The sequence below is a fragment of the Panicum virgatum genome, chromosome 4K (assembly GCF_016808335.1).
Source record: "Panicum virgatum strain AP13 chromosome 4K, P.virgatum_v5, whole genome shotgun sequence".
Lineage (NCBI taxonomy): Eukaryota > Viridiplantae > Streptophyta > Magnoliopsida > Poales > Poaceae > Panicum > Panicum virgatum.
The window spans coordinates 12,319,439-12,345,446 of record NC_053139.1 but is presented as its reverse complement, the minus strand read 5'-3'; the positions used below and the strand labels follow the sequence as shown (position 1 = coordinate 12,345,446).

Genomic DNA, 26,008 nt, shown 5'->3' with positions numbered 1-26,008 from the left:
TGACGTTGACCCATTTGTTCGCTTTATAGATTAAATTGTTACGTGACGTTCATCTATTTGTTCGCGGTATTCATTTTCCATTACCTATACTATACAATCAAATGTTTGTGATGTTTAATATTTTGTTTGTTGTACATTATTATTTGTTAGTTATGTTTAATTTTTTTGTTGGTTAAAATAACTATTTGTTCGTGTTATTAATTTTTTGTTCCGAGGATCCGAAATTAATTAATTCGTATAAAAATATTTTTTAAAAATATAGTGCAAACATAGGTAAATGTGGTCTTGTTTTGAAGATCTTATCGTAAGAAAGATAATGGTGTAATCTAAATTTAATTTGAATGCTCGGTTTAATAGTTACAACTTTTTAATTTTGAATTTTGTATGCATGTGGGTGACGTCATGTTATTATTCTCTTCTGCATGCATGTAGTTTCCTCTGTGATAGTGTGATGCACACTATATTGGTGGGCCAACAGCCCATATAAGACCGCGCTTTAAGGTGATGGTTTCTTAAACTATCACCTCAAGTGATGAATAGCCGCGCCCATATCCTGATTCCTGAAGAAAAAGAATGAGGATTTCCACATTTTTTATGCGAGCTGAAACTTCATATATGGGGCGCCTGCTTTTAGCCGATTTGAGTATTTGATATATCATTCAAACTTCTAGTTATGCTAGAGAGCTTGTATTAATCCTCTGCTGGGAGGATTCTGCCGACAGTTTGTATTGCTGCTTTCTGTCCCTGAAGTGGGGTGCGGAGATGCTGACTACATTTGGTAATTCCGGGCGGTAGGCCAACCAGCTGGCGCTTTCCCGTCGCGCGGCTTTCGTCACGCCAGGCGTCGCACGGACACCGCCGGCGGCCCTCGCTCGCTGGCTGGCTTGCACTCCGGGCCGGGGCCCGGGGGAGCACATCACCGCCGGCGACGCCGCCGTGGGCGGAGCAGATGGTTGCGGTTGCAGGCCGGCCGGGAAGGATCGCGATCTGCGAGTTGCGGGCGCGTGGGGATCGCCATGCCGCCCGGTTCCCGGCCATCAAGCAAGGATCGATCGAGTCCGTTGACGTTGACCTGACACGCAAGTCTCGATCTTTACGGTACGATCACGAGCCCTCGCCACGGAGATTCTACGTGCCAAGCAACGCGGAACCCCGCGTAGCAAACGCAAGCCCCACTCTGCTGCTGCAAGTGCCATTGGCTTCACCTGGCAAAAGGTCTTCGTTCCAAGCGAATTTTAACCAGCTTCGCGGGCGGGCAACTGGTGGACATGCGTAGCACACGGCCAGATCGAGAGCTTGCTCCGCGGAGCAGGAAGCGTCACGTGCCCTGTCGTCTGAACAATCCATTCGCAATTAGCCCTATAAATCAGGTGCTCATCACGCAGCTGCTCACCAGTTTTCAGTTTTTACTAGTGTTGAGTGTACTGATCACTGATTCAAATCCTCTCGAGTTGCATCCGGATGGCTTCTTGCAACCACCTGCTCGATGCAAAGGAGGCTACTGATGACGGTGGCGCTGGTCCTGGCGAGCCTGTCCAGGCTCTCTCTCGCCGCGCGGCGGCTGCCGGGTCAGCTGGCGGAGACCGCCGCCGCCCCGCCCCGCGACGAGATGTCGTACCACGGCGGCGCCGTGCTCCACGGCGAGATCCCCGTCTCCATCGTCTGGTACGGGCGGTTCAAGCCGGCGCAGAAGGCCATCGTCGTCGACTTCCTCCTCTCCCTCACGTTGGTCCCCGCCGACGCCGCGCCCTCGGCCGCGCAGTGGTGGGGCACCATCGACAGGGCGTACCTGTCCAACGCCACAGCGGGCGGCGGCGGCGGCGGCGGCACCTCGAACGCGACGCGCGTCGTCCTCGCCGGCCAGGTCGCCGACGAGCAGTACTCGCTCGGCAAGTCGCTGACGCTGGTCGAGGTCTTCCAGCTCGCGGCCGCCCCGGTCCCCGGCGACGGCGCGCTCGTGCTGGTGCTAACGGACCCGGGCGTGGTCGTCGAGGGCTTCTGCAGCGCGCGGTGCGGCCTCCACGGCTCCGGCGAGGCGGCCGGCGCCCGCCGGTACGCCTACGTCTGGGTGGGCAATGCCGGGTCCCAGTGCCCCGGGCAGTGCGCGTGGCCGTTCGCGGAGCCCGCGTACGGGCCGCGGGGCCAGCCGCCGCTCGCCCCGCCCAACGGCGACGTCGGCGTGGACGGCATGGTGGTGACGCTCGCCAGCATTGTGGCCGGCGCGGTGACCGACCCGCGGGGCGACGGCTACTACGAGGGCGCCAGGGACGCCGCGCTCGAGGCCTGCACGGCCTGCGCCGGCAAGTTCGGGAGCGGCGCGTACCCCGGGTACCCCGGGAAGGTGCTCGTCGACGAGACGACCGGCGGCAGCTACAACGCCGTCGGCGCCAACGGCCGGAAGTACCTGCTCCCGGCCGTCTTCGACCCGGCGACGTCCGCTTGCTCTACCTTGGTGTAGAACGCACGTTGAGTGGTACTGTATTTTCCTGATGAAGGCGTACATAGCTAAATATAGGGACAGGTGTTTGTAAGGTCAGTCTTAATGGAAGTTTCATGAAGTATTTTATGATATTAAATATCATCATTTTTGCTGACGTGGTAAGGAGAAATAAAACTAGAGTTTCATGGGATATGAGGAGAGTTTTATTATCATGAAACTCATCTGGCACAGTTACCTAGTTTTCGGTCTAGGTAACTGTGTCTATGAAACTCCCACTGAGACTAGACTAATTATATGAGAAACCGACAAGTTCATGTTAAAAAAGCTTCGAGCTCGTAAATGCAACACTCCATCTCCAATAAGTACATTATACAATGTTTTTTTCGAAATTTATATATGAAGATATTTATGGATCATCTTGTCGCAGTTTTACACGAGTTTGCTCCATTTATTGTACAAGTTTATCTTTCTGTATCGGAAGCTCGTTAAAAGTCTGAGTCATCTTTTCATAAAATGCATAGTCAGGGTTAAATTGATCGGAAACAGTAAAAAAGGCCAGTATTTGGATACGTTTCAACAGGCCCAACGGCCTTTCTAAAGGGCTTTTCTTTTATTTATTTTTTCGGAGGGTGTTTTTTTTTTAGGGATTCGGACTTTGCAGGTTGTTTTGTTGGACGGACTCAGCGGTTTAACAAGCCCAAGAGTAGGCTTCTAGCAAACCCATGGGCCACGCCCACGAGAAACCCAACGGCGAAGCTCGCCCAGCAAACAAAACAACGCGGCCTCTTCGCTCTCGCTCGAGCCCCGCCCATCTGCCGAAGCAAGTGCACCGCGAGGACTGGATTGACCGTGGTGGGCCGGTGTGGTGGTGGTGGGAGCCTGAAATCCTATACATCTTTCGAATTTTTTTTCTTCCTTACCTTCTAATATTTAAGATTCGTGCAAACTATCTCATTCATTAGATTTTTTCGACCCTAACCTTCCTTCCTCATCGTACGCCGCGCCGCCCCCTAAGCCTGGCCGTCCGCTGCTCGCGTCGCGCACGTCCGCCTACCCGCCGCCCGCCGCGCGCTGCTGCTGCTTGCTCCTGCTGTGTGCTGCGTGCTGCTCGCTTGCCGCCGCTGCTTGCTGCTGCTGTTGCAATTGCTTGCCGCCGCTGTTTGCTGCTGCTACCATTGCTGTGCGCCGCTGCTGCCGCGCGCCGCCTCCCGAGCGCTGCGCGGCCCACCGCTGCCCCACTGCTGCGCTGCCGCTGCCCGAGCGCGCCGAGCTGCCGCCGCCGGCCGCCGGAGCCAGAGAAGATGAAGGATAATGTTGGGTTCAACATTTTTAATATATTGATTCAATATTTTCGAAACACTAGTTTAATATTTTCCAATTGTTGAATCAACATTTTCAAAATGTTGATTCAACATTTTTAAAATATTACTAACCTCCGTTCACAAATACTTGACAACTTTGACTTTTACTATTACTACTTTGACCGCTAATTATTTAAAAAGTATCTTGTTAACTAGAACACTTAGAGTATCATTATATTTAGTATTAAGAATACTTTAAGTATGATGCATGTTTGAAAGGACATAACAATGAATTTATGAAAAAACTGAAGGTCAAACTTTGAACAGTAAAGTCAAAGTTGTCAATTATTTGTAAACGGAGGTTAGTAGTTCAATATTTTTTTAATAAATGAATTTTAGTGGACTTTATAGATAACTTGATTAACTATCTTTTACAAGATGTATAGAAACCTCCCGGTGGGAGCCGCCTCGCGCTGACCAACCCGGCCTGGGCACAGGCTGACGGCCGTGCGGGCCACACGTCGGCGGCGGTGGGCCGGGATGTCGCCGGCGCCGAGAACCGCGGCCGGCGGCGGCGACCCCCCAAGCTTCCATCCAAATGCCACTCACGAACTTTCTTAACTTGTGGGCGGCAGAGCCAGCCGGGAGCAAACCACTTGGACGCTGCCCCCGCCTCTCGCCGAGCGACCCCGCGGCCCGCGGCCCGCGGCCCCCCAGCGGCGACGCGTGCCGCGGAACGAAGGGCGCACCCGGCCGCCGCCAGACACGTAGGCGTAGGCGTAGGCGCCGTCCGCTCTGGCAACCGGCGGCGCCGTGGGCTCCAGGCGCGAGGCGGCGGCCGATGCCCCCCCTGCCTTTCCGCCTCCCGCCACGACCACGTTTCGGTTAAAGTAGAAGCACGCCGGCCGGCCGTCGCTGTCGCCACCGGCCGGCCAGGAACCGTGACGCGGCCCCGGAGCGCGACGCGTGCTGACGCGGTCGGCGGCGCGGGGCAAGTGAGAGCCCCGCCCCGGGGCGTATTCTACGCGGTAGGTTCGGCGGCCCGGCCGGGGAGCCAATGATTGATGGTTGCCCGGCGACCGGGAATTCGTGGTTTGGAACTTACTCCATGATTCTTTACTCCGAGCAACACGTGTAGCGGGACTGTTCCGTGACGAGGCTGCTTGGCCTTTTGCCCGGCCAAGTATGAGCCCCTGACTAGGACGTCCGATCCGACCAAGCTCCCAGCCGTCAGGCTCGGCGGCCGGGTCGTCGAGCAGAGAACTCTGCTGGCGCGAGCTCTCGTGATGTGACGCGTGTGCAACTGATGATGAGTAATCGGTTTCCGACCAGTGTGATTAGACCGATCGAGTTCCTTCAGAAAAACCAGCTTGATCAGGCTGTAATGCAAGTACTACAGCCTGACAGGAGCTGAGCGAGCCGCCTGCGAACAGAGCCAGAGACATACCCCCCTGCGCACGGGGCACATGGTGTTTCGGAACAGGCGAACGCAAGCATCCTGAGGCACCGTTTGGTTTCAAGTAGCACAAGTAGTACAAAAAATTTAATTAATAATTAGGGGTACTAAATAAAGATAATTTACAAAACTAATTACTGTCATTAGATTCGTCGTGAAAAGTTACACCCATCCGTGAAAAGATTTTGTAAATAAACTTCGTTTAGTACTCCATACATGTGAGATTTTTTTCTCGAGAATTATGTGTGATAGTTGTGATAGAGAAACCAAGAGCCTGAATTCCTGACGAATTCGTCCACTAGAATGTTGACATCCGGACAAGCAATCGTCATCTACTAGTAGCATAGGATACAGTCCCTGCTAGTGGGCTGAAGCCCAACCTGAACCCACACCAATCCGTGTCATTATTGTATAAAACATAAATCCACCACACTCCAATCCATCAATTACAAAAACCAATCCACCCCACTATGATATTATATTATCCTATATATCATATCAATCCACCCCCACAACTATGGTTTCAACCCATTGTAAAACCATAGTTTGGTGTGCGGCGAGCGACCACCAAACTGCAGCTGCAGCAGGAAGCGTTGCTTCTCAGGCAGGCCTCCTTAGTCTGCTTGACTGTCGGGCAGCCCAAGGAGGCTCACATGGGGGCGTTCCTTCTCAGACTGCACTTGCACGATTAAAAAAAATTAATTGCGAAGCAAAGATAAGTCAGCACAGGCCTCTGTTTTATTATGACATGAGCATTAACATGGTTAATGACATCGGCAGACTAAGATGCTTGATCACAAATCATTTCACATTTTCACTGCAATAAGACAGGCATAAACATTCGATTAAGATGTGCCATCAGCAGACTAACATTTCCCACATCACAAGAGTAGCGATAACACTGGGAATCCTTTTTACATGCATCACGCCCCAAACCCAACAGATGAACACAAATACGAATTCTTGACGCCATCACACAACTTTGGCTTAACTACCTACTGGATCACAAAAGAGGCCATTCAATAAAGTCTTAGACGAAAGCTCCATCGTTGGTGCCATCTGTTGCTTCTATTAGTTCTTCATGAAGTTAGGGTTCAGTAGCTTTGGGATCTCCAGCATCCCAACCTTGTCCCTCCCACCAAACAAGCTTTTGAGTGCGGCATCACAGTTGATCACTTTATTCTTCGCTGGGTTCTGCAAATCGTTGAAAAACGATCTCAGCACAAGACACAGACTGTTTGAAGCAAATATCTATAGCACATTGGTATAATGAGGCAGACTGTGTAAACAAGCTACAGAGTACTCTGCAAAAAGAAAATATTAATATAGCAGCAAAAAAGACTAACAGACCATACTCTAAATAGACTTATTCTGCAGCAATACAAGTGCAGAGCAAAATCATCATGCTTCAATACAGGAAAGCAGGTGCGTCATCACGGCTAAATATTCAGTAAAACAAATATCTCTGGTGCACAATATAACGCTACCATCAGAACATACAAAATACACTGAACTAGAAAAAAAAAGAACAGCAATGCACCCTGATCTACAGGCAAAACAAGAGAACTACAGGCTAACTTAAATAGCTAAAGTTGTTCATTATTTCATTCTTTCAGCAGGTAGTTCATTCTTTCAGCAGGTAGAAAAAAATGGCAAATATTATGTCATGGAATTGGAAATGTGCTGTTTCTATCATATGGTCACAATGATCTTGGCAACAAAGAAAACTATTTTTTTCCCATGCATGTATTATTTAAAAGACAAAATATCTTATTCCACCAGTTAAGACCAGATCAGGGACAGTGAATAAAAATTAAAATGAATGCATCAGGACATTCCAAATAAGGCTATCCCTCACAAATTAAATTAAAACAGAGAACACCAATCCTGTAGAATGTCTAGCCATAGAAATAAGGCTATCCTTCAAGTAATCATAGTATCAGGACATTCCAAAGATTGAAATCTTACTATACAAGCAATGAATCAGCTTTCTAGAATATAAAAGCAATGAAACAGCAATCTATTTCCTAGAAATACACTTGTTGCACTGCTTCAGATCACAGTTTAAATTGATCTGCAGCTTCAGGATTGGTGTTCTACAGGACAGGACAGACCAGACCAGGATTGGTGCAGACAGGACACTAATCTGAATGAAAAATGAAAATAGGCACGGAACCCCAATCCTATTTACAGTCACCTGCATGACCACACAATAATCTTTCCTTCAAGTACATGCACCTCCGCCAAGTGCATGCACAAAACTTAACGTTATTTGTTCTGGTTGTCTGGCTACAGGAAATCCAAAACATGATATTTTTTTGCCTTGGTCTCTACAAAAAAAGGTGTACTAGCAACTGAGCATGTTTAAGGCTTGGTCCAAAAGATCCATGATTTGGTGGCAGATCTTGCAGCTCCCAGCCGGCCTAGCCGTACCCTACCCCTACCGGATCAGAATCTAAAAGGGGAGAATCTTGAGATCCCGAGGGAAATCAAAATTAAAGGGTGGAGGTCCGATTGGGGGGAAACAGACGCTTCGATGATTTGATAATGAAAGGAAGGAACTGGAGGCGAGATCCGGGAGTGAGGGGTACCTTGCCAGCAGTCGTCCTTGGTGTTGTGCTTGGCGGAGGGCAGCCGGCGCGGAGGGCGGCCGTTGCGGATGGCGGGTAGGACGGCCGGCACGAAGGGAGGCCGTCACGGATGGAGGATAGGACGGCCGGCGCGGAGCGCGAATGTCGGGTAGGCCGGCCGGTGCGGCCTGCCGGCGAGGAGGGCGGCCGGCGCAGACGGCTGGTGTCGAGTCGAGGGCGGCGGCTGCGTGAAACTGAGGAGGACTCAACCCATCACTCGATCCACACTGATCCGTACCCAAACTGCACTCAGTGAATACCCAACCCAACACAATCCAATAGCTCCTAGGATCCATTCCCACCACACCAGTAAGGCCCACTTAATAACCGATCCAATAAACCCAAAACAATCCAGCCCACTAGCAGGGTGAGATACATATGCCTGAGTTCTTTCTGGCGGAGCTGGAACGAAACACTGCGTGCACGAAACCAGGTAACCAGAAGCGAGCGAGGTCGTGCGCGTGCTCACGTGCGTCCCGACGGGTCCTCACCGTCGTCGCCCAGCCGCAGCTCCTCGACGAGCCGGCCGAGGCTCTTGTACGAGGACCCGCCGGGCGCCGTGGCGGCCTCGGCGGCGGCCTTCCACCTGCCCGCGTTGCGCCGCATCTCCCGGGCCCGGGCGGTGTCCCCCATGAGCTCCTCGACGTGCGCCGCCACCTGCTCCCGCCGCAGCGCCTCGTCCAGGCGGAGCCCGACGCCCCACTCCCCGCACGTGTACCGGGCGTTGATGTACTGGTCGGCAAACCCGGGCCAACACACCATGGGCACGCCCGACCAGATGCTCTCCGCCGTGGAGTTCCACCCGCTGTGCGTCAGGAACCCGCCCACGGCGCGGTGCCGGAGCACCTGCTCCTGCGCGCACCACGCCGCGACGAGGCACCGGCCCCGGGTCGCCGCGAGGAAGCCCTCCGGCAGCGCGTCGGCGCCGCGGTCCCCGGCGACGAGGCCCGGGCGGACGGCCCAGAGGAACGGGCGCCCGCTGGCGGCGAGCCCCCACGCGAGCTCCGCCAGCTGCTCCGGCGACAGCACGGCCAGGGATCCGAAGCTGACGTACAGGACGGACCCGGGCGCCTGCGCGTCCAGCCACGCCATGCACGCCGCGTCCTCCTCCCACAGGCTCAGCCCGGGCGCGCCGCCGCCGGCGTCGTCGTCGCCCTGCGCGGCGTGCATGGCGGCGGCCAGGGGCCCGACGGTGTACACCCGCGGGAACTCGCCCCGGAGCGCGTCCAGGACGTCGGGCTCCAGGTCCTCGAACGTGTTGAGGATGAGCCCCCGCGCCCGGGCGCAGCTGTTGGCCTCGTCCGCCTCCACGCGCAGCGAGAAGCACTGCGGGTCCAGCGTCCGGACGAAGCTGGAGACGTCGCCCAGCCGCACCGGCGGGATCCCGGCGATCCAGTCGATGGGCGTGTCCAGGTACCCGTTCGTCAGGTAGCTCTCGTCTGCCATTATCGCAACGACATGCAGGCATCGATGATCATGCAATCACGCGAGCGAGGGATAAACGATCGAGCACGACGGACGGACGGACGGACGGACCTTTGAGCGGCGTGTAGCCCCGCTGCCGGAGCTCCCGGAGGCGGAGCGTGCAGACGAACCCGCAGGCGCTTGTGCCCCAGAGCACGAACGCCGGCACGCCGATCTCCTCGGCGGCGTCGAGCGCGAAGCTGACGAGGCCGCTGAGCACGACGCAGGTGACGGGCGGGGCGCCGTCGTCGCACGCCGCGAGCCGCCGCGCCAGCGCCACCAGCGGCGCGCCGCAGCTCCGCCGCAGCGACAGGTACAGCCGCACCGTCCGGTCGGGGCCCCGCCGGTCCTCGTCCGACAGCCCGTCGGGGACCGCCTCGAACCGGAACCCCTCCCGCCCCCGCAGTCCCGCCGCCGCCGCGCCCTGCCGCCGCATCAGCCGCTCGTGGTTGTGCTCCGTGTTGACGAAGGTCACGTGCACCCCGCGCGCGTGCAGCAGCTCCGCCAGCTTGAGCGTCGGGTTGATGTGGCCCGAGCACGGGAACGGGAACAGCATCGCGTGCGCCCTCCTCCCCATGGCTCGGCGGCGGCGGCGGCCTCGGCAGCAAGCTAAGGACGACGGCTAAGCTAGCAATGGTGGTGAGGTGAAATGGGCGGGGTTGGAGCCTGGCCGGAGCGTCTAAATAGGCCAGGGGCGCGCCGAGCCGAGAGCCCGGCCGGTCCGGTGCGGTCGCCGCGGATACCGAAGCGGATATATGTGCGGCGCGGGATGGGCCCTAGATTTGGTCGTCGCGACCGATATATTCACACGGTCTACTAGACAAGATCGTGTCGTCCGGAATCATATCCGCTCTCTCCGTGTCTCCCTGGGCACAAAATCTTGGCTCGATCGCGCGCCGCACGTGACCAAAATAAAAGGGCGAGCCCAGCTGGGCTGGGCGGGCAAGCAAGCAAGCAGCGACCTTTTTCACCTTTGCTTGCTGCTCTCCTGGAAGCATGGCATATTGGCATGCTCCCGTTGCGTCTTGCAACGCCACCGAGACGGCGACAAGCAAGCAGAAGCTAGTAGCTCCTGGTACAAGGCGAGAGCTCTTTTCACTTGGGAGATGGGAGTGGACGAGTGGTAGTGGACGCACGTGATCGTCTGACTCTGACCCGGGGCGGCCGGAGCCAATCTAGGCGTGACCTCACCTGAGATCGCCGGAATAACAAAGGTTTCCCTCGCCCGTTTTTCCGCCGCCTAGATTCGCCGGATCCGGCCGCCGGCTGACCGGCGTGCGTGCGTTCGTGGGCAAAGGATTTGTTTTCCCGGCTACCGCATCCGCGCCCACGGCAAGCGAAGATCTCCGGGCAGGCAGGCAGGCAGGGCAGGGACGCCACCTGCCGGATGCCGCTGCGACGACCCTCTGCGGCGGCAGGGCAGGGCAGGGCAGACGCTGGCCTCTGGTTTGCACTAGACTTTCCAAGTGCATATAAGTCGAGAAAAGGAATTTCACATGCATGGAGTGCTAAATGAAGTCTATTTATAAAATCTTTTCAGTGATGAGTATAATTTTTCGTGACGAATCTAATGATGGTAATTAATCGATAATTGACTACATAGATACTACAGTAACTATTCTCTAATCACGCAGTTAAAGATCTCATTAGATTCTTCAGAATTACTGGCGCAAGAGTTCTGAAATTAATTTTATAAACTGATTTTATTTAATATTGTAATTAGGGGTCAAAATTTCGTAGTACTCACTAGTACAAACAACGAAACAGGGCCGCTGACCGGCCGCGCGCGCCGAGGATTGGCTCCGGCGGCCGGGCCCCTTGACCGCGTGCGCTTGTCGCGCCCCCCGGTTTCCTTTTTTAAGCCCCGGAGGCCGCGATCCCGTGCGGATCTTGGCCGGATCGGAGGCCTTGGTCGCTTCTGGGGCGGCGCACGGCATCGCCCACAGCTGTGCTGCTCGTGCGCCCCATCGATCGGATCGTATTTCAATTATGTACGCGTCCCTTTCCTGGTCTACAGTCCACAGTCTAGAGCCTACTGTATTCTCTGCTGAAGTGTGCAGGATCCATGGAAAGATACGACATGACACCGTCGTCGACTCGTCGTCCTCGTCGCCGGGCCGGGCTGCTCCTCGACGGCACAAAGGGACACCGGAGATCTCGACCGGCGGGTGCAGCGGCGATGGAGCTCCTAGACAGGGCAGGCGTGAGGGCAAAAGCGTTCGTGGAAAAGTCGCTGGTCGCCACTGGCCGGCCAGCCAAGTTGCCGCCGGGCCCGGCTCGACTCGATCGTCTGCCTCGTGGGAAGCGGGTCGTCGCGCTCGCATCGTTCCTGATGCCAGTGGCTGCCCAGTCAGAGCTGGGATTTGGGCTGTGACATTTTTAGGCGGGACGCAGGAGGATCGTTTGGTAAGCATATTTTGGACTGTACTAGTTCGTGTATTTTGGACCGTACCGGTTCGTGTATTTTGGACCGTAGAGGTACGACACAAACACGAGAGCCATACTGCGTTTAGAATCTCAGCACGACAGACCATATGGCACAACTCGCATTTTGGGCCGTGCTTGGGCCGGCACGGCACAAAAATAGCCCATCGGCCAGTACATATGGCGCTTAGAATCTCAGCACGACAGACCATATGACAGTTAATCTTCCTTTATAATTAACAGTAATCATGAAAGAAAATATTATTCATTCAAGAAAATCATATAATTTTCATATCATCGATGGTTTATGTGCTTTTTAATTGCAATAGCATATTTCTGTATCGATACATATAAATTCAATTGCAAGTATTCAGAGCACCGTGCTTGGGCCGGCACGGCACAAAGACGTGCCGGCGTGCCATAGGCCGTGCTTGGACTTGATAATAAACTTTGTCGTGCTAGCACGGCTGCCTAAAATTCTAGACCCGTCATGGCACGAGGCACGAGAAGACTAAGCCGGGCCGGCACGGCACGGCTCCCGTTCCAGCTCTATGCCCAGTGGTCGCTGCCGGGTCGAGGTCAAGGATTGCGCGCGTTTGTACCGGCCGCTCGATGGTCACACGGCCGGGATCCGGGGGCGGGGAGGAGAATCCGTGACAGGCCATCGGAGGATTCGGAAGCGCGCGCTGTCACTTGCGCGATCGAAAGGGAAATGCCCCCACAGCGACATTCGGTGGCGTGTTCCTGAGCCCTTTTTTTGACTCCTTTTCGTGTGTACTAGCAGCAGCAAGCATGTGCACGGGCACATTCCGACGGTGATGTCCGCCGCAGAGTTCTGATGTGGCACCGGCGCCGGAGCTGACTTGCAGCGCCGCCACAAAAAGCGCCTGTGGCGGCGAGCTCCGGAGCACCGGTGGCGGCGAGCTCGTCGCGGGCACGTCCGGTGCGAGGCCTGAATGAGCTCGATCCGTCGATCGGGCGCCACGGCGCGCTCCACCACCACCCCTGGGCCGTCACCTCTGCTTGGGAGCAAGATGCCCGCGCCCCGGGCGGCTCCGGCCTCCGGGAACCCGACCGGGCGGTGGGTGGGCGCACGTACGTTCTGCTAAGATAATCCGCCGCCGCCTGTGCCTGCCCTTTGGAGCCAACGGAAGCCATTATGCTGCGCGCACAAAGGTAGCATCAGGAGGACAAATATGTCAGGCGTTTCAATCAATTTTCTTTTTAATTCCCAGCTTTTGGAACCTAATAACACGTCATGGAACATTCCAGTCACATGCAATAATTCCGTCGTGAATAGATGCGCCATCTAGCTGATCACATCGGCATCCCGTTTGCCTTGTCAGATGAAACTAGCCATATACTACTTTGGAAAGAAAGGAGAACTCCGTTTGCCAGCTGGCCCCGACGTGGTCATTGCAGTGTGCCTTTTGGGCTTTTGGCCCTACAATACTAGTAAAACCCTGGCCGTGCAGAGCATGAGGTATCCCATCATGATTTTCCTCGATTAGTATACCTGATCACGGGTGCATTGCATTAGGTGTGCTTTGAAGCTAATAGGAGCCATGATCCCAACCTCCTTGCCCCCCCCCCCCACCCAATGCAACCGCCACAAATAACCAAAAAGTAAATAAAGGCACAAAGAAGGAAGGAAATAAAGTTATCGAGCCAGGTTTCGTTTATTTTGTACATTACGGGTTTCAGCACCGGTACTTGTATTTAATTACTATGATAAAAACAAAAAAAAAACTCCTACTCTATCACCAAATTATTTTGTCTGGGGATTTAAATTACTCCCCGTATATTAATATTTCTCCCACTTTATTCCCTTGAACTATTATTGACGGGTCACTCCCCTTTCTATAACAACATATTTTTTTTCCTTCTTTAGGACCATGTTTTAAGAACAATCCAATCCATGGCCGTTAATTAACTGCAGTGGTTGAGAAAAAGGCACACATAAAAAATCCATTGAAACAATCACGAAAGATTATGAACATATTTTTGCGGCATAACAGTTTATAATGACACTCGTATCTTGGAGCACAGTATGGGTCAATCTAATACATGGTGGATCAGAGTTGCTGGTGCCTGATTGGAGTTGGTGGCCTGACACCACCTGTGTACCGCACGACACGAGACGGGCCATTCTATTTTCGCACCCATACAGGCATACTGTGCCTTTAGAGCATCACAGAGAGACACCTGCTGCTGTTCGAGATTTTATTTTGTTTTTTTTTTAAAAAAAACTATGATTCGAGATGTTTCGAGCTGACATTTGGGGTCCTTTCGTTCCCCCTTTTTTTTCCATTCAAATAATGTTTACGTAAACGAAGACAACAAAACTGAGTAGGTTTTAAAAATATGACACGGCCACAACTAGGGCTGGAAAAAAAAGCTCACGGCTCGAAGCTCGGCTCGGGCTCGGAGTGCTCGGCTCGGCTCGGAGCGGCTCGCGAGCTAAGAACGAGCCTAGCCGAGCCACTTTTCTCGGCTCGCTAAAACGCCTAGCCGAGCCGAGCCGAGCCGAGCCGGATCGCTCTGGCTCGCGAGTTGAGGCCAAACCAGCCCAAGCCAGCCCACCAAAGCTCAATAGCTAAACCCTAACTCCCCCCTTCTCAACCCCATCCGCGTACCAGGGCACCAGGTGCATGCGCAAGCCGCGGCAGCCGCTGTCCGCTCCCCGATTCCCCCGTCCCAGCCGTCCCCCAGGCGCGGAGGTGCCCAACGCCGGCCTTCCTCTCCGACGCGTCGGCCGCGACCCCGCCGCCATCAAGTACTACGCCCGCGTCGCATCCAACCTCGCGGGCACCGGCGGCCTCCGCGACTTCCTCCTAGCCGCTGAGGGCCTCCGCGCGGCCGCGGGCGACGACCCCAGCTCCAGACCGGGCAGCGCCGCCGGCCTCCGCCAGACGCCGGACTTCCTCGACCTGAAGGGCGCAAGCCGCGGCAGCCGCTGTCCGCTCCCCGGTTCCCCGTCCCGGCCGTCCCCCAGGCGCGGAGGTGCCCGACGCCAGCCTTCCTCTCCGACGCGTCGGCTGCGACCCCGCCGCCATCAAGTACTACGCCCGGGTCGCATCCAACCTCGCGGGCACCGGCGGCCTCCGCGACTTCCTCCTCGCCGCTGAGGGCCTCCGCGCGGCCGCGAGCGACGACCCCAGCTCCAGACCGCGCAGCGCCACCGGCCTCCGCCAGACGCCGGACTTCCTCGACCTGAAGCCGCCAGCTCCAGACCGCGCAGTGCGTCGGCTCGCGAGCTGGCTCGAGCAGGCTCGCGAGCCTTTAACGAGCCGAGCCGAGCCGACTTTCCCAGCTCGCAAAAATGACCGAGCCGAGCTTCGCTCGGCTCGCTAACCCACCGAGCCACACCGAGCCGAGCCGAGCCTGGCTCGGCTCGGCTCGTTTCCAGCCCTAGCCACAACTGCCCTTGCGGACAAGCTCCAACTTTTCAAGATTTGGTCCGGCGCACGCCCGGATACTCTGCGCAGGTTAGGTGCATCACGCCTGCGATCCGGGCTTGTCCGTACCCTCCTCCTGGGATGTTCGATTGGGAGGCGATCATTGGAGCGAACCCTTTTAACTTGCTCGATTTCACTTGCCCGCTTGGCGTCGACCGGCCTTTTTACTTGCTCGCCAGCAGTTTTTCACCTAATGCTCTTGTACCTGTCGCCACCGCATACCGTTTGGAGGAGGGAGATCCGTTTCAGCATACAAAAACTCGGCTGGTCAATGGATCGTCTAGCCTTAGAAAAATCTAAACTGTTTTTTTTTTGAAAAACTTGAAAGAAATGTGAACTTTGACCCTATTCTTTTTTTTTAAAAAAAGGGCAGGAGCTCGGTCTAATCGATACAAAGAGTCATTAAGTAAGGAAAACTTTTTTTTTTACATTATGACGGCACCAGCTGAACTTTTGATCTCTTCTCGGAATCCAATTCAGCAAGAAATTGAAGAGAAGTTCCAGAGAGAAATCGAGGCGGCGCACGATTCGAGTCCAAAGTGAGCCGTCCGGGTTATATTTTTGGCATAATTGAAGAGAAGTTCCATCAAGCCCTTCCTCACTCTCGTCACAAGAAAAATTGACCATAATTAATCTAAAAAAAGAGAAATTGACCATAATTGGCTAAAAGAGTTCCGGGCCGTCGAGGCTTGCCTTGCGGCCGCCAGATGGGCCCACGGGAGAGCAAAGCGGCCCATACTCAGTCGTATAATGGGCTGGGCTGTATTGCAAGGATTGGCTCGGAGACTAGTGTTGGGTTTCTCATGCCATTTGCTCTTTTCTATGACATTTTCACTTACAAATCCTAGATGAATGAAACATCTATCTAGAAAAGAAACAAAATAAAGGAATCAATAATCTTCCTGGATCAAAATTATAAATTATTATACTGGAGACCGCACCAACAACAGCGAAATAATCTGAAACTTGCCTAACCGAAATCCTGACATGTCGATATGATACCCAGTTTGGCTTTACAACGGATTCACCAAGAGGGAACATTTTTGCCGAAACTCATGAAAGAATGAGGAACAATGAGGGAAAGAAACCGAAATGTCCGTCGTTTGTTTGTGGAGTCAACATCCTGAGCTACTCTTACAGACCATTAATAACTTCGTCCGCAGCAGGTGGATGGAGACTTGTTTTTCTTGGGCCCAAAAAAAAAAGTTGGTTAATTTGAAGGTTTGTTGTTGAATCCGATGATTTATCTTCAGTTGGCCTCGAGCCCTTGATCAGGCACCCGGAGTACTGCTCGCGTTTGTCGCTCGAGCTGCAGAGGCAGCGGCCTGATCAGCTGGCTGCGATTCTGCCACATTTCAGTACCAAAAAAAAAGGAAAGAAAAACATTCAGTTACTACCGTCTTGTAGTAAAACTTTCTAGGAACATTGTTTCAAGAGATGCAAACATTCGTACCTGTTGTGTTCGGAGGCATTACTGGCAAAGCTTGAGGTGGCGGCAGCTGCAGCCTGAAGTTGTGCGGAAGCGAAGGAGCCGGAAAGAAAGAGCCCTGAATCTGCGGCGTCGGGTGCTGCAGCAGCGCTTGCACCGCCACCTGCTGCGCCGGCGGCGGATGATGCACCAACGGCTGCACGGCGACCTGCTGTGCCGGCGGCGGTGGCGGCGGGAGCAGTGCCCTCGGCGTCGGAGCCTGAGGCGCCATGTACCCGACGTACTGGTGGTGGTGGAAGGGTGACGCCGTCGGCGAGGCCATGCCGTACAGCTGGGGGTAGTAGTTCTGCAGCACTTGCGGATTGGCAAAGGCCTGCTCATTCACCAGTTAGCAAACATGTGAAATTAGCATCGAGGTGATCAGTACAACAGAGTGAAGCGATAACAGAATTGCAGCAGCTCTGCTCAGCAAATCGTCAATGCAAAATATGGCCGGGATCAGTAACTGCGACATTTATTATAGTTATACTATAGTATCACTGCACTACATGCAGGGTGGAGCGATCCATAGCTAGGCATGTGCACTGACAAGTGGCACTGGCAAATTTGCATGTGAGAAAAGGTAAAAACAAAGGGCACGGGGGAGCATGCTTACCTGTGGGTAATGAAAGTCAGGTGGGTACCAGTACCTGCAAAAGTTTTTGCAGCTTCTTCAGTAACTGATTTTAGACTGCAAAAAGGAAGGGTTTGCCCACATCTGGCCCAACTTATCCACTACCAGCACGGTACATGCAAAGGCTGTAACGGCCAGAATATTTAACGGCCAGAACTAAGAACTGAGAAGGAAAAAAAACAGGTGCTGCTATATTCCATTTTACAATTAAGGTGAGGAACTGAGCATAGAGGATGAACTCAAGAAGAAACAAAAAAAAGGCACATGAGGGTGCTGTATACTGCTCTAGCATGTCATTGTGAAGAGCCGGAATGGTGTTATTAATGCCGCTCATACAGGCGTCATTAAACCCCTGCATCACAGCAACAAGTGCAGAGAGAGTGTTGTTTTGTTGGCAGTGGAGGCAGACACCCTGCCTGCAGCAGTGCTAGTGCATACTGTGAAAGAGACCTACAGCAGTGGCATGGGGTGTGTGGGTGGGGGGGGGGGGGCGATCGAGCTTCTTTTCTAGGGATCCATAGTTGAATGCCTAGATGCTGCCGTGTCGCCCTCCTCATGGACGACGACCGGAGCTCCACTCTCACTGACGTGTGGGACTCAGTTCCAATGACATTGCACGCTGATATTTTCTATGAAATTGAGTCATTGACACGTGGGACTTGCATCTTTTGGGCCCACGTGGATCCCACATGTTAGTAACTCTATGTCACGGGGAATGTCACCGAATCTCAATCCATCACGAAGGCCCCAACTCAATTCGAACGGAATTTCTAAGACCATAATTCTTTGAAAGCTCAACTAGTTGCCAAATATCATATCATACACCGGCAATGTAATATCATCATCTGCTACGTGATGAGTGTGTTATAGAGTTTGAGCAGTTTGGAATTTGGCAAACGAAGAAGTGGATAGACCGAGTGACGGACAGGGCACTCACCCGAACTGAGGCGGGTAGATCGCAGGGCCACCGCCGTGCTGGGGCATCATCATCTGCGGCGAGGCCGGCGCCCTGCTGGGGACGAAGTGCGGGCCCTGGGCCGCCGGCTGCGTGCCCTGCTGCACGTGGGCCCCGGCGGCGTAGGACCCCCTCCCTGCACCAACAATTTACCTGCCATGTTATTGGCTGCAGGCACACGCAGAGAGAGAGAGAGCGCGCGCGCTGGGAAAGCAACAACACGAAACAAAAATAAGCGAGCCGCGCGCGCGCAGGGAAAATTCAGGCCGCGAGCCCGCGCAACGCGCGACGCGGAGCCGGCGGGGGGCAAGCGAAACCGACAGCACTGTTGCTCCCACCTGCGCGCAGGCCGCGGCCATGTGCTCCCGCGCCACGCCTCCACGCCCGCCCCGCCCCGCTTTGACTGGGGCGCTTCGGGCTCGCTCGCCGCCTCGCCGGCCGCCCAACTCGGTCGCCTGCTCCTTTCGCGCTCGCTCTTTTTCAGTTTCCACGAGCCGGCAGGCACGGAATTCCGGCAGGCACGGGCAGCGAGCGGCGAGCCTGCCTACGGCGAGTCTCCACTCTCCAACGGCACACTCAAAGGCAGCCGCAGTGAAAACCAGGCTACTCACGGGGACAGGGAGCCGCGTGCGCGTCTTCGCTTCAGGGTCGGCGCTTTGCTGCTGCTGCTGCCGCCGGACAGTGTGGTGAACTGATGGCACGAACCCAATGCAGCGCGGGGGCGACGGCAGCGGCTGCAATGCGGCGCGGTGGTACTACGGAGGAACACGGAATTAGTTGGTCAAGGACGGCGCGCCCCCAGGCAGTAGCGAATCCAATCTTGGATGGACGCTGCTGCCTTCGAAACCCTCCAAACCGCAAGCGGCCAGCCGTCAGGCAGCGGCTGCCCAGTGCTCCCCAAACCGGTCCGGTCAAAGAGCATGCACTTGGCCGAGTATCCTAATCGGACCTGGCCTTTTTTTTTAATCCTAGACCAGGCGTTGTTCACTAGGGATCGTTCCCGATTCACCCCTCCGCTAGACAGACCATGGGCAGTGGCCACCGTCCATGGCCTTTACACCTCGTTCCCGCTGGCACCTACGGGGCGAGGGTGAAGTGAACTGGCCGCAATACGTTCGGTCAAAGCGAGAATCCTCCGCGACGATTAAACTAGCCGAAAGAAACCCAAAAGAAATCGGGAGAAAGGAGCTGCGAATCGGGACGAGCCCATAAATGCCGTTCCAAGGCTCTCCGCAGCGGGCTCTGTAAGTCGTTCGCTATGCCATATACAGAGGGAAGATAGAGAAAAAACACCGCAGCGGCGTTCTCTATGCCATACTGAAAGCTAGCGCACGGCTAGGCACGCGCCATTCCCAGCGCATGTAGCGCTCGCGCGCTACGGGTGGGCCCGGCATCGATGCGCCCCCCACCGCTCGGAAGCCGCCTCCGCCGCCACGGGCCTGCCTCGCTGCACCTGCCGGAGCCCTGCCGCGCCGCAAGGAAGGGCCTGGAGCTCGCGTCGGGCAAGCGAGCCGCTGCAAGCAAGGGCTCCGGCGCATGGAGGAGGATGGGGAATAGGGAGGATAGGAGAGGGCAGAGGCTCTCTGCCGCCAAGCCGGCCTGCCGGCCGGCCTCCTCCGCCGGCGCGCTGACGGGACGAAGCAGGGAGGCCGGGAGCTCGAGCATGCGCGGGCCCCTGCTCCTCCGCTGCGCGCCCCCCCCTGCTCCTCCAGTCCACGGCCCCCCGCCGCGGCCGTTTCGCGCCGCCGCACCGCCCGCGGCCCACCCCGCCGCGTGCCGACCGCCGCGCTGCGAGCAAGCCCCGCGGCGAGGGAGGACGGGTGCCGGGAGGGAGGAGCTCGCCCGCCGCCCGCCATGTCCCCGCTCGCCGGCCGCGGTCCCGTGCGCCGAGAGGCCCCTGCTCGATTCCCGTGCGGGCCGCCACCGTCCGCACCGCTCCGCCGCGCCGCCGCGAGGCCCGGAGCCGGGGACGGGGCCCCTGCTCGTGGCTGGAGGGGAGAGGGCGTTGGGGAGGGGGCGGCGTGCCTGCAGGAGGGAGCAAGGCAGGGACATCCGTAGGGGAGGGGAGAGAGAGAACGGGGAGGGAGGGAGAGGGTGCCGAGCTTGAGCTCTCGCCGGCCATGCGCGCTCCTGCAGGCGCACAACGCGCCCGCCCGCCACGGCCTGCGCCCGACCGAGCAGGAGAGGAGGGGTGCCGGGGTCTCTGCGGCCTCCCGGCCCCCGCTCGCGAGCTCCGCCGCGGCAGCGCCCATGGCCGGCGCGGGGAGGGAGCAGGGGGAGGGAGGAGGGGCCGCCATGGAGGGGTGGAGGAGCGCCGGCGGGGAGATTGGGGAAATAGAGTGACGGGGAGTGGGGGAGGGAAGGAGAGAGAAAGGAAGAAGGGAAAATAAAAAATAAAATAATCCTGATAAGTGGGTCTTGCGATTGGTAGTTGGTATAGAGTGATACAAAGAATGAATGGGTGCGGAGAAATTGAATATAGAGAAGAAAATCTTGATAAGCAGACAAAAATATTTCTTTTAGAGAGTGAATTTGGAGAGTGACGTGTGCGGAGAGGCTAACAGTTGGTCGTCTGCGGCGACAAGGAAAAAAAAGGAAAGAAATGGCGATCGATCGATGGAACGGCCGGCCACGGCCACGCGGGGTGGGGGCACGAACCCAATTGAACTGACAGGCCAGCCTGGGCAAGCTCACCCATATGACTCCGGAGCGAGCTCGGTGCTGCTGCCGCCGCCCGCCGTGTGCTGGCACGCCCGGCGTGGCTTTACTCGCCCGCCCCGTCGCGGCGGGCCCGCGCGTCAGCCTCGGCTGCATGCCGTCGGCTAGCTAGCTAGCTCCCGGCAGGCTCGCGCGAGCGGAAGGGAGGGGAAAGGCTTGTCCGGTGGCAATGGCGACTGGCAAGGCACTGGGTTGATCTGCGCGAGCTGGTAATGGACTGATGGGTAGTCATGTTGCTGACGAGTAGGGATGGGAGGGGATGGGGGTCGAGCCGGGAGGAGCAGACGAGATCAATGCTCGTGGAGGGGTTGTTTCCCCTTGGGGTTGTCACTCACCTCGAGGCTGGGCGGGGCGCGGCGGCCCCAGCGAGGCAATGTTGCAGTTAGCGCGCCGCCCGGCGATCGTCGGGTTCGGGTCCTGCACCGCGCGCCGCGCCGCCTCCGGCTCCCGGAACGTCACCTGCGCGCGCACGGCCAGCTCAGGAGCACGCACACGGGAAGAAAAGAAAATAGGGGGGAGGCGGCGGCGATGGGGCTCGGCGGGCTCACGAATCCGTAGCCCTTGGAGCGGCCGGTGACGCGGTCGGTGATGACGACGGCCTCCAGGATGTCGCCGTACCGCTCGAAGTGCTGCCGGAGCCCCTCCGAGGGCGTCTCCCACGCCAGCCCGCCCACGAACACCTTCGTCAGCGTCGTGTCGCCGAACCGCGACCGGTACGGCCGCGGCCCGCCGGCGGCGCCCGGCGACGCTGACGCGGACGAAGACGGCGCGGCGGCAGCCATCACGCGCGCGCGCGCTACCTCGGCGGTGGTCTGGCAAGCAGCGGGGCGCGGGAGCTAGCAGGCACGCGGCGGGAGGGGCTGTGGCTACTACTGCGGTTGCGCCGCGGCTCGCCGCCGTGCGCACGCTCTCTGCGCGTGGCTGGTTTTGGAGGCGGACGAGTCGGCTTCCATACAAAACCTCGCTGTGATCGAGGTGGCTTAATGATCGTTGCAGAGGGGGAATCTGATGATCAGGTGGGTTGGGGTTGGGGAGGAGGGAGGGAGAGACAGACAGACAGACAGGTTGCAAGGGGTTTTGCGCTGGAGGGGACGGTTTGGATGGGGGTGACAGCTATGCTGAACCTTTTATACTGTTTCTTTGCTTCTTTTCTTCTTCTTCTTCTTATTCTTATTCTTTTCTTTCCATTGTGTTTCTTCATGTGTTTTGTATAAGTAGTTTGTGAGAATCTGATGTGGCATTTAGGCAATGTTTTAAAGACATTTTTATATTTTTAAAAGTTCTTGATTTTTTGCTGTTGTTTCTTATGTCTATTTTGTTGAGAATTGATACAACTTCATGGCGTGTTTTTAATCGGTTTTCATATTTTTTTTACTGCTGTTTGAGATATTCTGTCTTAAAATTGATGATGCAAGTTTTTGTCGTTTTGTGATGTTTTGCTTGCTTCTTTTTTCTTTTATTTTGCAATCCACATATTTTCATTTGAAACAGCTAATAAATGGGTATCATGATTTACTCTGCCAGTTGCTAGGCCTATTAGCCGTTGAATTTTGCATATGAGTGTGATGCAAGTAGTATTTCCAAAATATCATTGTGCGAAAATAAGCTATCAATTCCAATATGAGAAACCTTCCTAATACTGCTACCCCACACGCTCCATTCTCAACTACTATAGCACCCCAAGCACCAATCCACATTTTTTTCTTATTAACTTCTCCTTCTCCAGTTCACCCCCTAATTATGCTTGCCACATTTTGCTATGCTACATTTTATCAGTGAAACCATCTCCATAATTTCTCTTGAGAATTCCGTCAGCCATGCATCTCCATGAGCCTCACAAGCAGACACAAACATTACATACACACCTAATGCTAGCTGTTGAGGATACATCAATGACATATCATAGTGGTTGACAAGCATTTTGTTTGTTCAATTTAACAGAACGAGTGTTTTCACTGGAAACAGCTATTAAGCTGATATCAGCGACTTACTCTGGCAACTGCCTAGATTTTAGGCAATTGAATGTCACATATGAGAGTTAAAATAATACACGACAAAAATGAGCTATACGTTCTAATTTAAAGACCAATCAGGTGCAGCTAGCCATTAACCTATCTTTGTCTACTATGTATTCCCTCTTCTTCTATGAAGTTCATCTCCAATCTACCCATCCATATTTTGTCATTCTATCTCTTGTTGTCCACTCTCTTATATAATGTATTTTTCTAGAGTTATATTCATTTAGATAATATTAGCGACTTATTTTGGCACTTGGTAGGAGTTTTGTATTCCAGATTTTGCAAAACATATATTTTCATTGGAAACAACTAATAGCTGATATGATCGACTTTTGCTGGCAGTTGGTAAGCTTTTAGGCCACTGGATTTCAAACATAAATGTTATGAGGATCTTGAAATTTTATACGAGAAAACTAAACTTCCTACCTAGATTTGAAATACTAGCTTTGCGCCCCTCATCTTTCATCCTTAACTACTTTGGCACACTAAATCTCCAACCAATCTTTCATTACTTATCATATTTTCTCTATTCTACAATTTTCTTCCCTAAAGTTCATCTTCAGTCTCTTTCACATTTTTACTTGCCAGTCTACATAGCTCTACAATTTCTTATACTATTTTACATGTATCCTCTGTACGCCCCCCACCCACCCACACCATGCTGGCCCTTGGCCATCGTAACACATTAACTGCATTACTTAGCTTTTATGCTCCTTATTTCCATTTCCTTTGTTTTTTGTCTTTTTTACTTTGGAAACATGTACCAAGTGGACATCGATAGCTTCCTTTGACGAGTGAGTATCCCTTTCTGCCTTAAGATTTGTGTACCAATAAACTGAACATTGAATTTTATTTCAGTGCACGAAAAAAGTGTAAGTTGGTTTGGTTGGCATATATATGTTGAACTTTTTTTGTACGGTAAATAAACTTCCCACATGCATGAATAAATGTAACAGTATAATAAAATGCAACACTATTCATATCCCCTTCAGTCACATTGACACCCCCTACGGCCAACTATGCTATCATTGTCCACATGTTATGTTCTTCCCTTTTCATACTTCTAGCCTCTTCAAAGTTTATCCCAATTAAGGTGTCCTCTTTGCATGATGGCATTCTTCCTTCTATTACCAATGTGTGTGTGCGCGTGCACGCGCTCGAGCTCAACTTCTCCATGCTCCCTTTAGAGCTTAAATCACCTCCATCCCTGCCTCCATGATCCGCCCAAGGGTTAGACTAGAGTATCTCACCTCTAGCATGGGTGGAAAGAAGGGCAGGAAATTCATGCCTTGGATCCAATTTTAAAATCATAAGCACACTTGTGGATAGATGGAATCAATAAATTAAAATTTATTCAAATGAGGAATGCCCACTTTAGTGCCTCAAAAGGATGAGTAATCCGTCGTAAAGAAGTAGAATAAGATATAGTGTGTGTGCGCTACTTCTACGCTCTAACGTTTAGGATGAGTAATTCATGCGATTTTTCATGTCACTCAAGCATATGTAGTGTGTTTGCATGGATATTTCATATAGTGCAGAACTATTGATCCGCTGGGCAGAAGCATACATGAGAAATGAGTTCATTTTGCTAATTATTAGATGAAATATATATAGGGGCCAATAACAAACAAGGCAGAAAAGTAGTCAAGGTTGTAATAAATTAAACCTGGCTAGAACTGGTTTGGAGATAGGACAACTACTAGTAATAATCATTTACTTCGGGAACAAGGTAAACAAGACGGTGAACTCCATGGAAGATACCGGAGGCGGCAGATTAGCTTTGAGCATAGAAAATAAAACACCATGGTCTTATCGTTAATTTGGTTGGAGCGCGCACGGAGATGATAACTAATCCAACGCACAAAGTTACATTATTGTATATTGGTGGTGAATCTTAGCTGGTAGCTGCTGCGAAAGAACAAACACCCTACGATAACTTAGTCGAGAAGCCTAGCTACCATTTGGAATTTGCGTAACCGCCGCATCCTTAAATTCAGTGCGACTCCGTCAACTCATGAAACAAAAAATATGTGTGGTGGTACTGCAATCTCCTCACCGGCACGGAATTTGCCTCGTTGAAACTAGTAATGTCCAACTCATCATTGGCCTTGCACGTATCTAGGGAGAAACATGTAGATATGTAGGCATGGCCTCTCTCACGTTATGATCGGCTGGTCCCACCTGTCAAGGAGACGTGTCTCGTAAACTTCGAAGAAGCATGCTCTTTGATGATATGTCTACATCGTCCCACCTGTCAATGACACACACAAATATGGATCGGAATAACTTTGCTTAAATGTGCATATATATCGTATTATATGTCTCCTATATGCATCTTTAAAAAAATTAAAAAGAATAATGCATCTTCTTTGACTATCTTTGTCGTGCTACCCCTCTGATCATTTGCGTGCGTTCCTTTTCTTTTTCCAGCCGCCAATCTGGAAGTAGTACGATGACCGACCAGGTGATGATGCTACAAGCTTGGCAGCGAGTGTTTTAAGAGCAAGTATTATAGTATTATAGCATGTTGTAAGGGTAAATGCTGAGGTGGAGAAGAGAAAAAATGAAAGAGAAAAAAGTGAGCTTACTACAGCCCGCTTATGCACAAGAACTAAATTTTTTTTTGTGAGAGTGATAGGTGGGTTATGCATTAATAGTGAAGGGCTCGATGACTATATGAATGGGTTAAGAGAAAACTACAAAATAAATTTATATAGCCAGCAGCTAACTATATTATTAGTCTTGCTCTAAGATCCCAATCTTACACACACGTAGTATTGAAATGCACCTGGCCGTAACTTTTTTAGGGGATAACTAGCCATAAGGTGAACTTCCGACACAATTCGTTCTGGGTCTCTGGGATAATTCCGCCTGTTTCTGTCAGGTAGGTATTGATATTCCGGTGAAGCGACCATGCTGTGTTCCGGTGACCGGCGGCTAGCATGCATGCATGTATGAAGCGATAAATTAATAAGCCATCGAATGTGCCCCTGCTGTTAATTAACAACGTATTGCTAGTTACTTAACTAGCTACAAAATGTT

The 26,008-nt window shown here is 53.5% G+C and overlaps 3 protein-coding genes across 3 annotated transcripts; 1 reads left to right on the top strand and 2 right to left on the bottom strand.

Annotated features, from left to right (window-relative positions):
• The first annotated feature begins 1,430 nt into the window (after nucleotides 1–1,430).
• LOC120705066 (protein PHOSPHATE-INDUCED 1-like) lies at nucleotides 1,431–2,516 on the top strand. The gene has a single exon (XM_039989599.1). It carries the CDS (start codon nucleotides 1,487–1,489, stop codon nucleotides 2,456–2,458), a length of 972 nt encoding a protein of 323 aa, XP_039845533.1. The 5' UTR covers nucleotides 1,431–1,486; the 3' UTR covers nucleotides 2,459–2,516.
• A 3,471-nt stretch (nucleotides 2,517–5,987) lies between these two features.
• Nucleotides 5,988–9,959, bottom strand: LOC120703150 ((R)-mandelonitrile beta-glucosyltransferase-like). The gene is made up of 3 exons (XM_039987165.1): nucleotides 9,364–9,959; nucleotides 7,789–9,266; nucleotides 5,988–6,391 (listed from the first exon to the last, which is right to left on the bottom strand). Exons 1-2 carry the CDS (start codon nucleotides 9,866–9,868, stop codon nucleotides 8,293–8,295), a joined length of 1,479 nt encoding a protein of 492 aa, XP_039843099.1. The 5' UTR covers nucleotides 9,869–9,959; the 3' UTR covers nucleotides 5,988–6,391; nucleotides 7,789–8,292.
• Nucleotides 9,960–16,072: 6,113 nt separating this feature from the next.
• Nucleotides 16,073–22,030, bottom strand: LOC120703149 (RNA-binding protein 38-like). The gene is made up of 6 exons (XM_039987164.1): nucleotides 21,497–22,030; nucleotides 21,284–21,407; nucleotides 18,213–18,366; nucleotides 17,258–17,291; nucleotides 16,627–16,975; nucleotides 16,073–16,518 (listed from the first exon to the last, which is right to left on the bottom strand). Exons 1-6 carry the CDS (start codon nucleotides 21,728–21,730, stop codon nucleotides 16,445–16,447), a joined length of 969 nt encoding a protein of 322 aa, XP_039843098.1. The 5' UTR covers nucleotides 21,731–22,030; the 3' UTR covers nucleotides 16,073–16,444.
• Nucleotides 22,031–26,008: the final 3,978 nt, after the last annotated feature.

Coding starts and splice junctions, on each gene's coding strand:
- LOC120703150 (XM_039987165.1), bottom strand. CDS start 9,868: ATGGGGAGGAGGGCGCACGCGATGCTGTTCCCGTTCCCGTGCTCGGGC. Junction 9,267..9,363: donor GGGCTACACGCCGCTCAAAG/GTCCGTCCGTCC, acceptor CGATAATGGCAG/ACGAGAGCTACCTGACGAAC.
- LOC120705066 (XM_039989599.1), top strand. CDS start 1,487: ATGCAAAGGAGGCTACTGATGACGGTGGCGCTGGTCCTGGCGAGCCTG.
- LOC120703149 (XM_039987164.1), bottom strand. CDS start 21,730: ATGGCTGCCGCCGCGCCGTCTTCGTCCGCGTCAGCGTCGCCGGGCGCC. Junction 17,292..18,212: donor ATCTACCCGCCTCAGTTCGG/GTGAGTGCCCTG, acceptor AAACTTTTGCAG/GTACTGGTACCCACCTGACT. Junction 16,519..16,626: donor AATGCCTCCGAACACAACAG/GTACGAATGTTT, acceptor GAAATGTGGCAG/AATCGCAGCCAGCTGATCAG.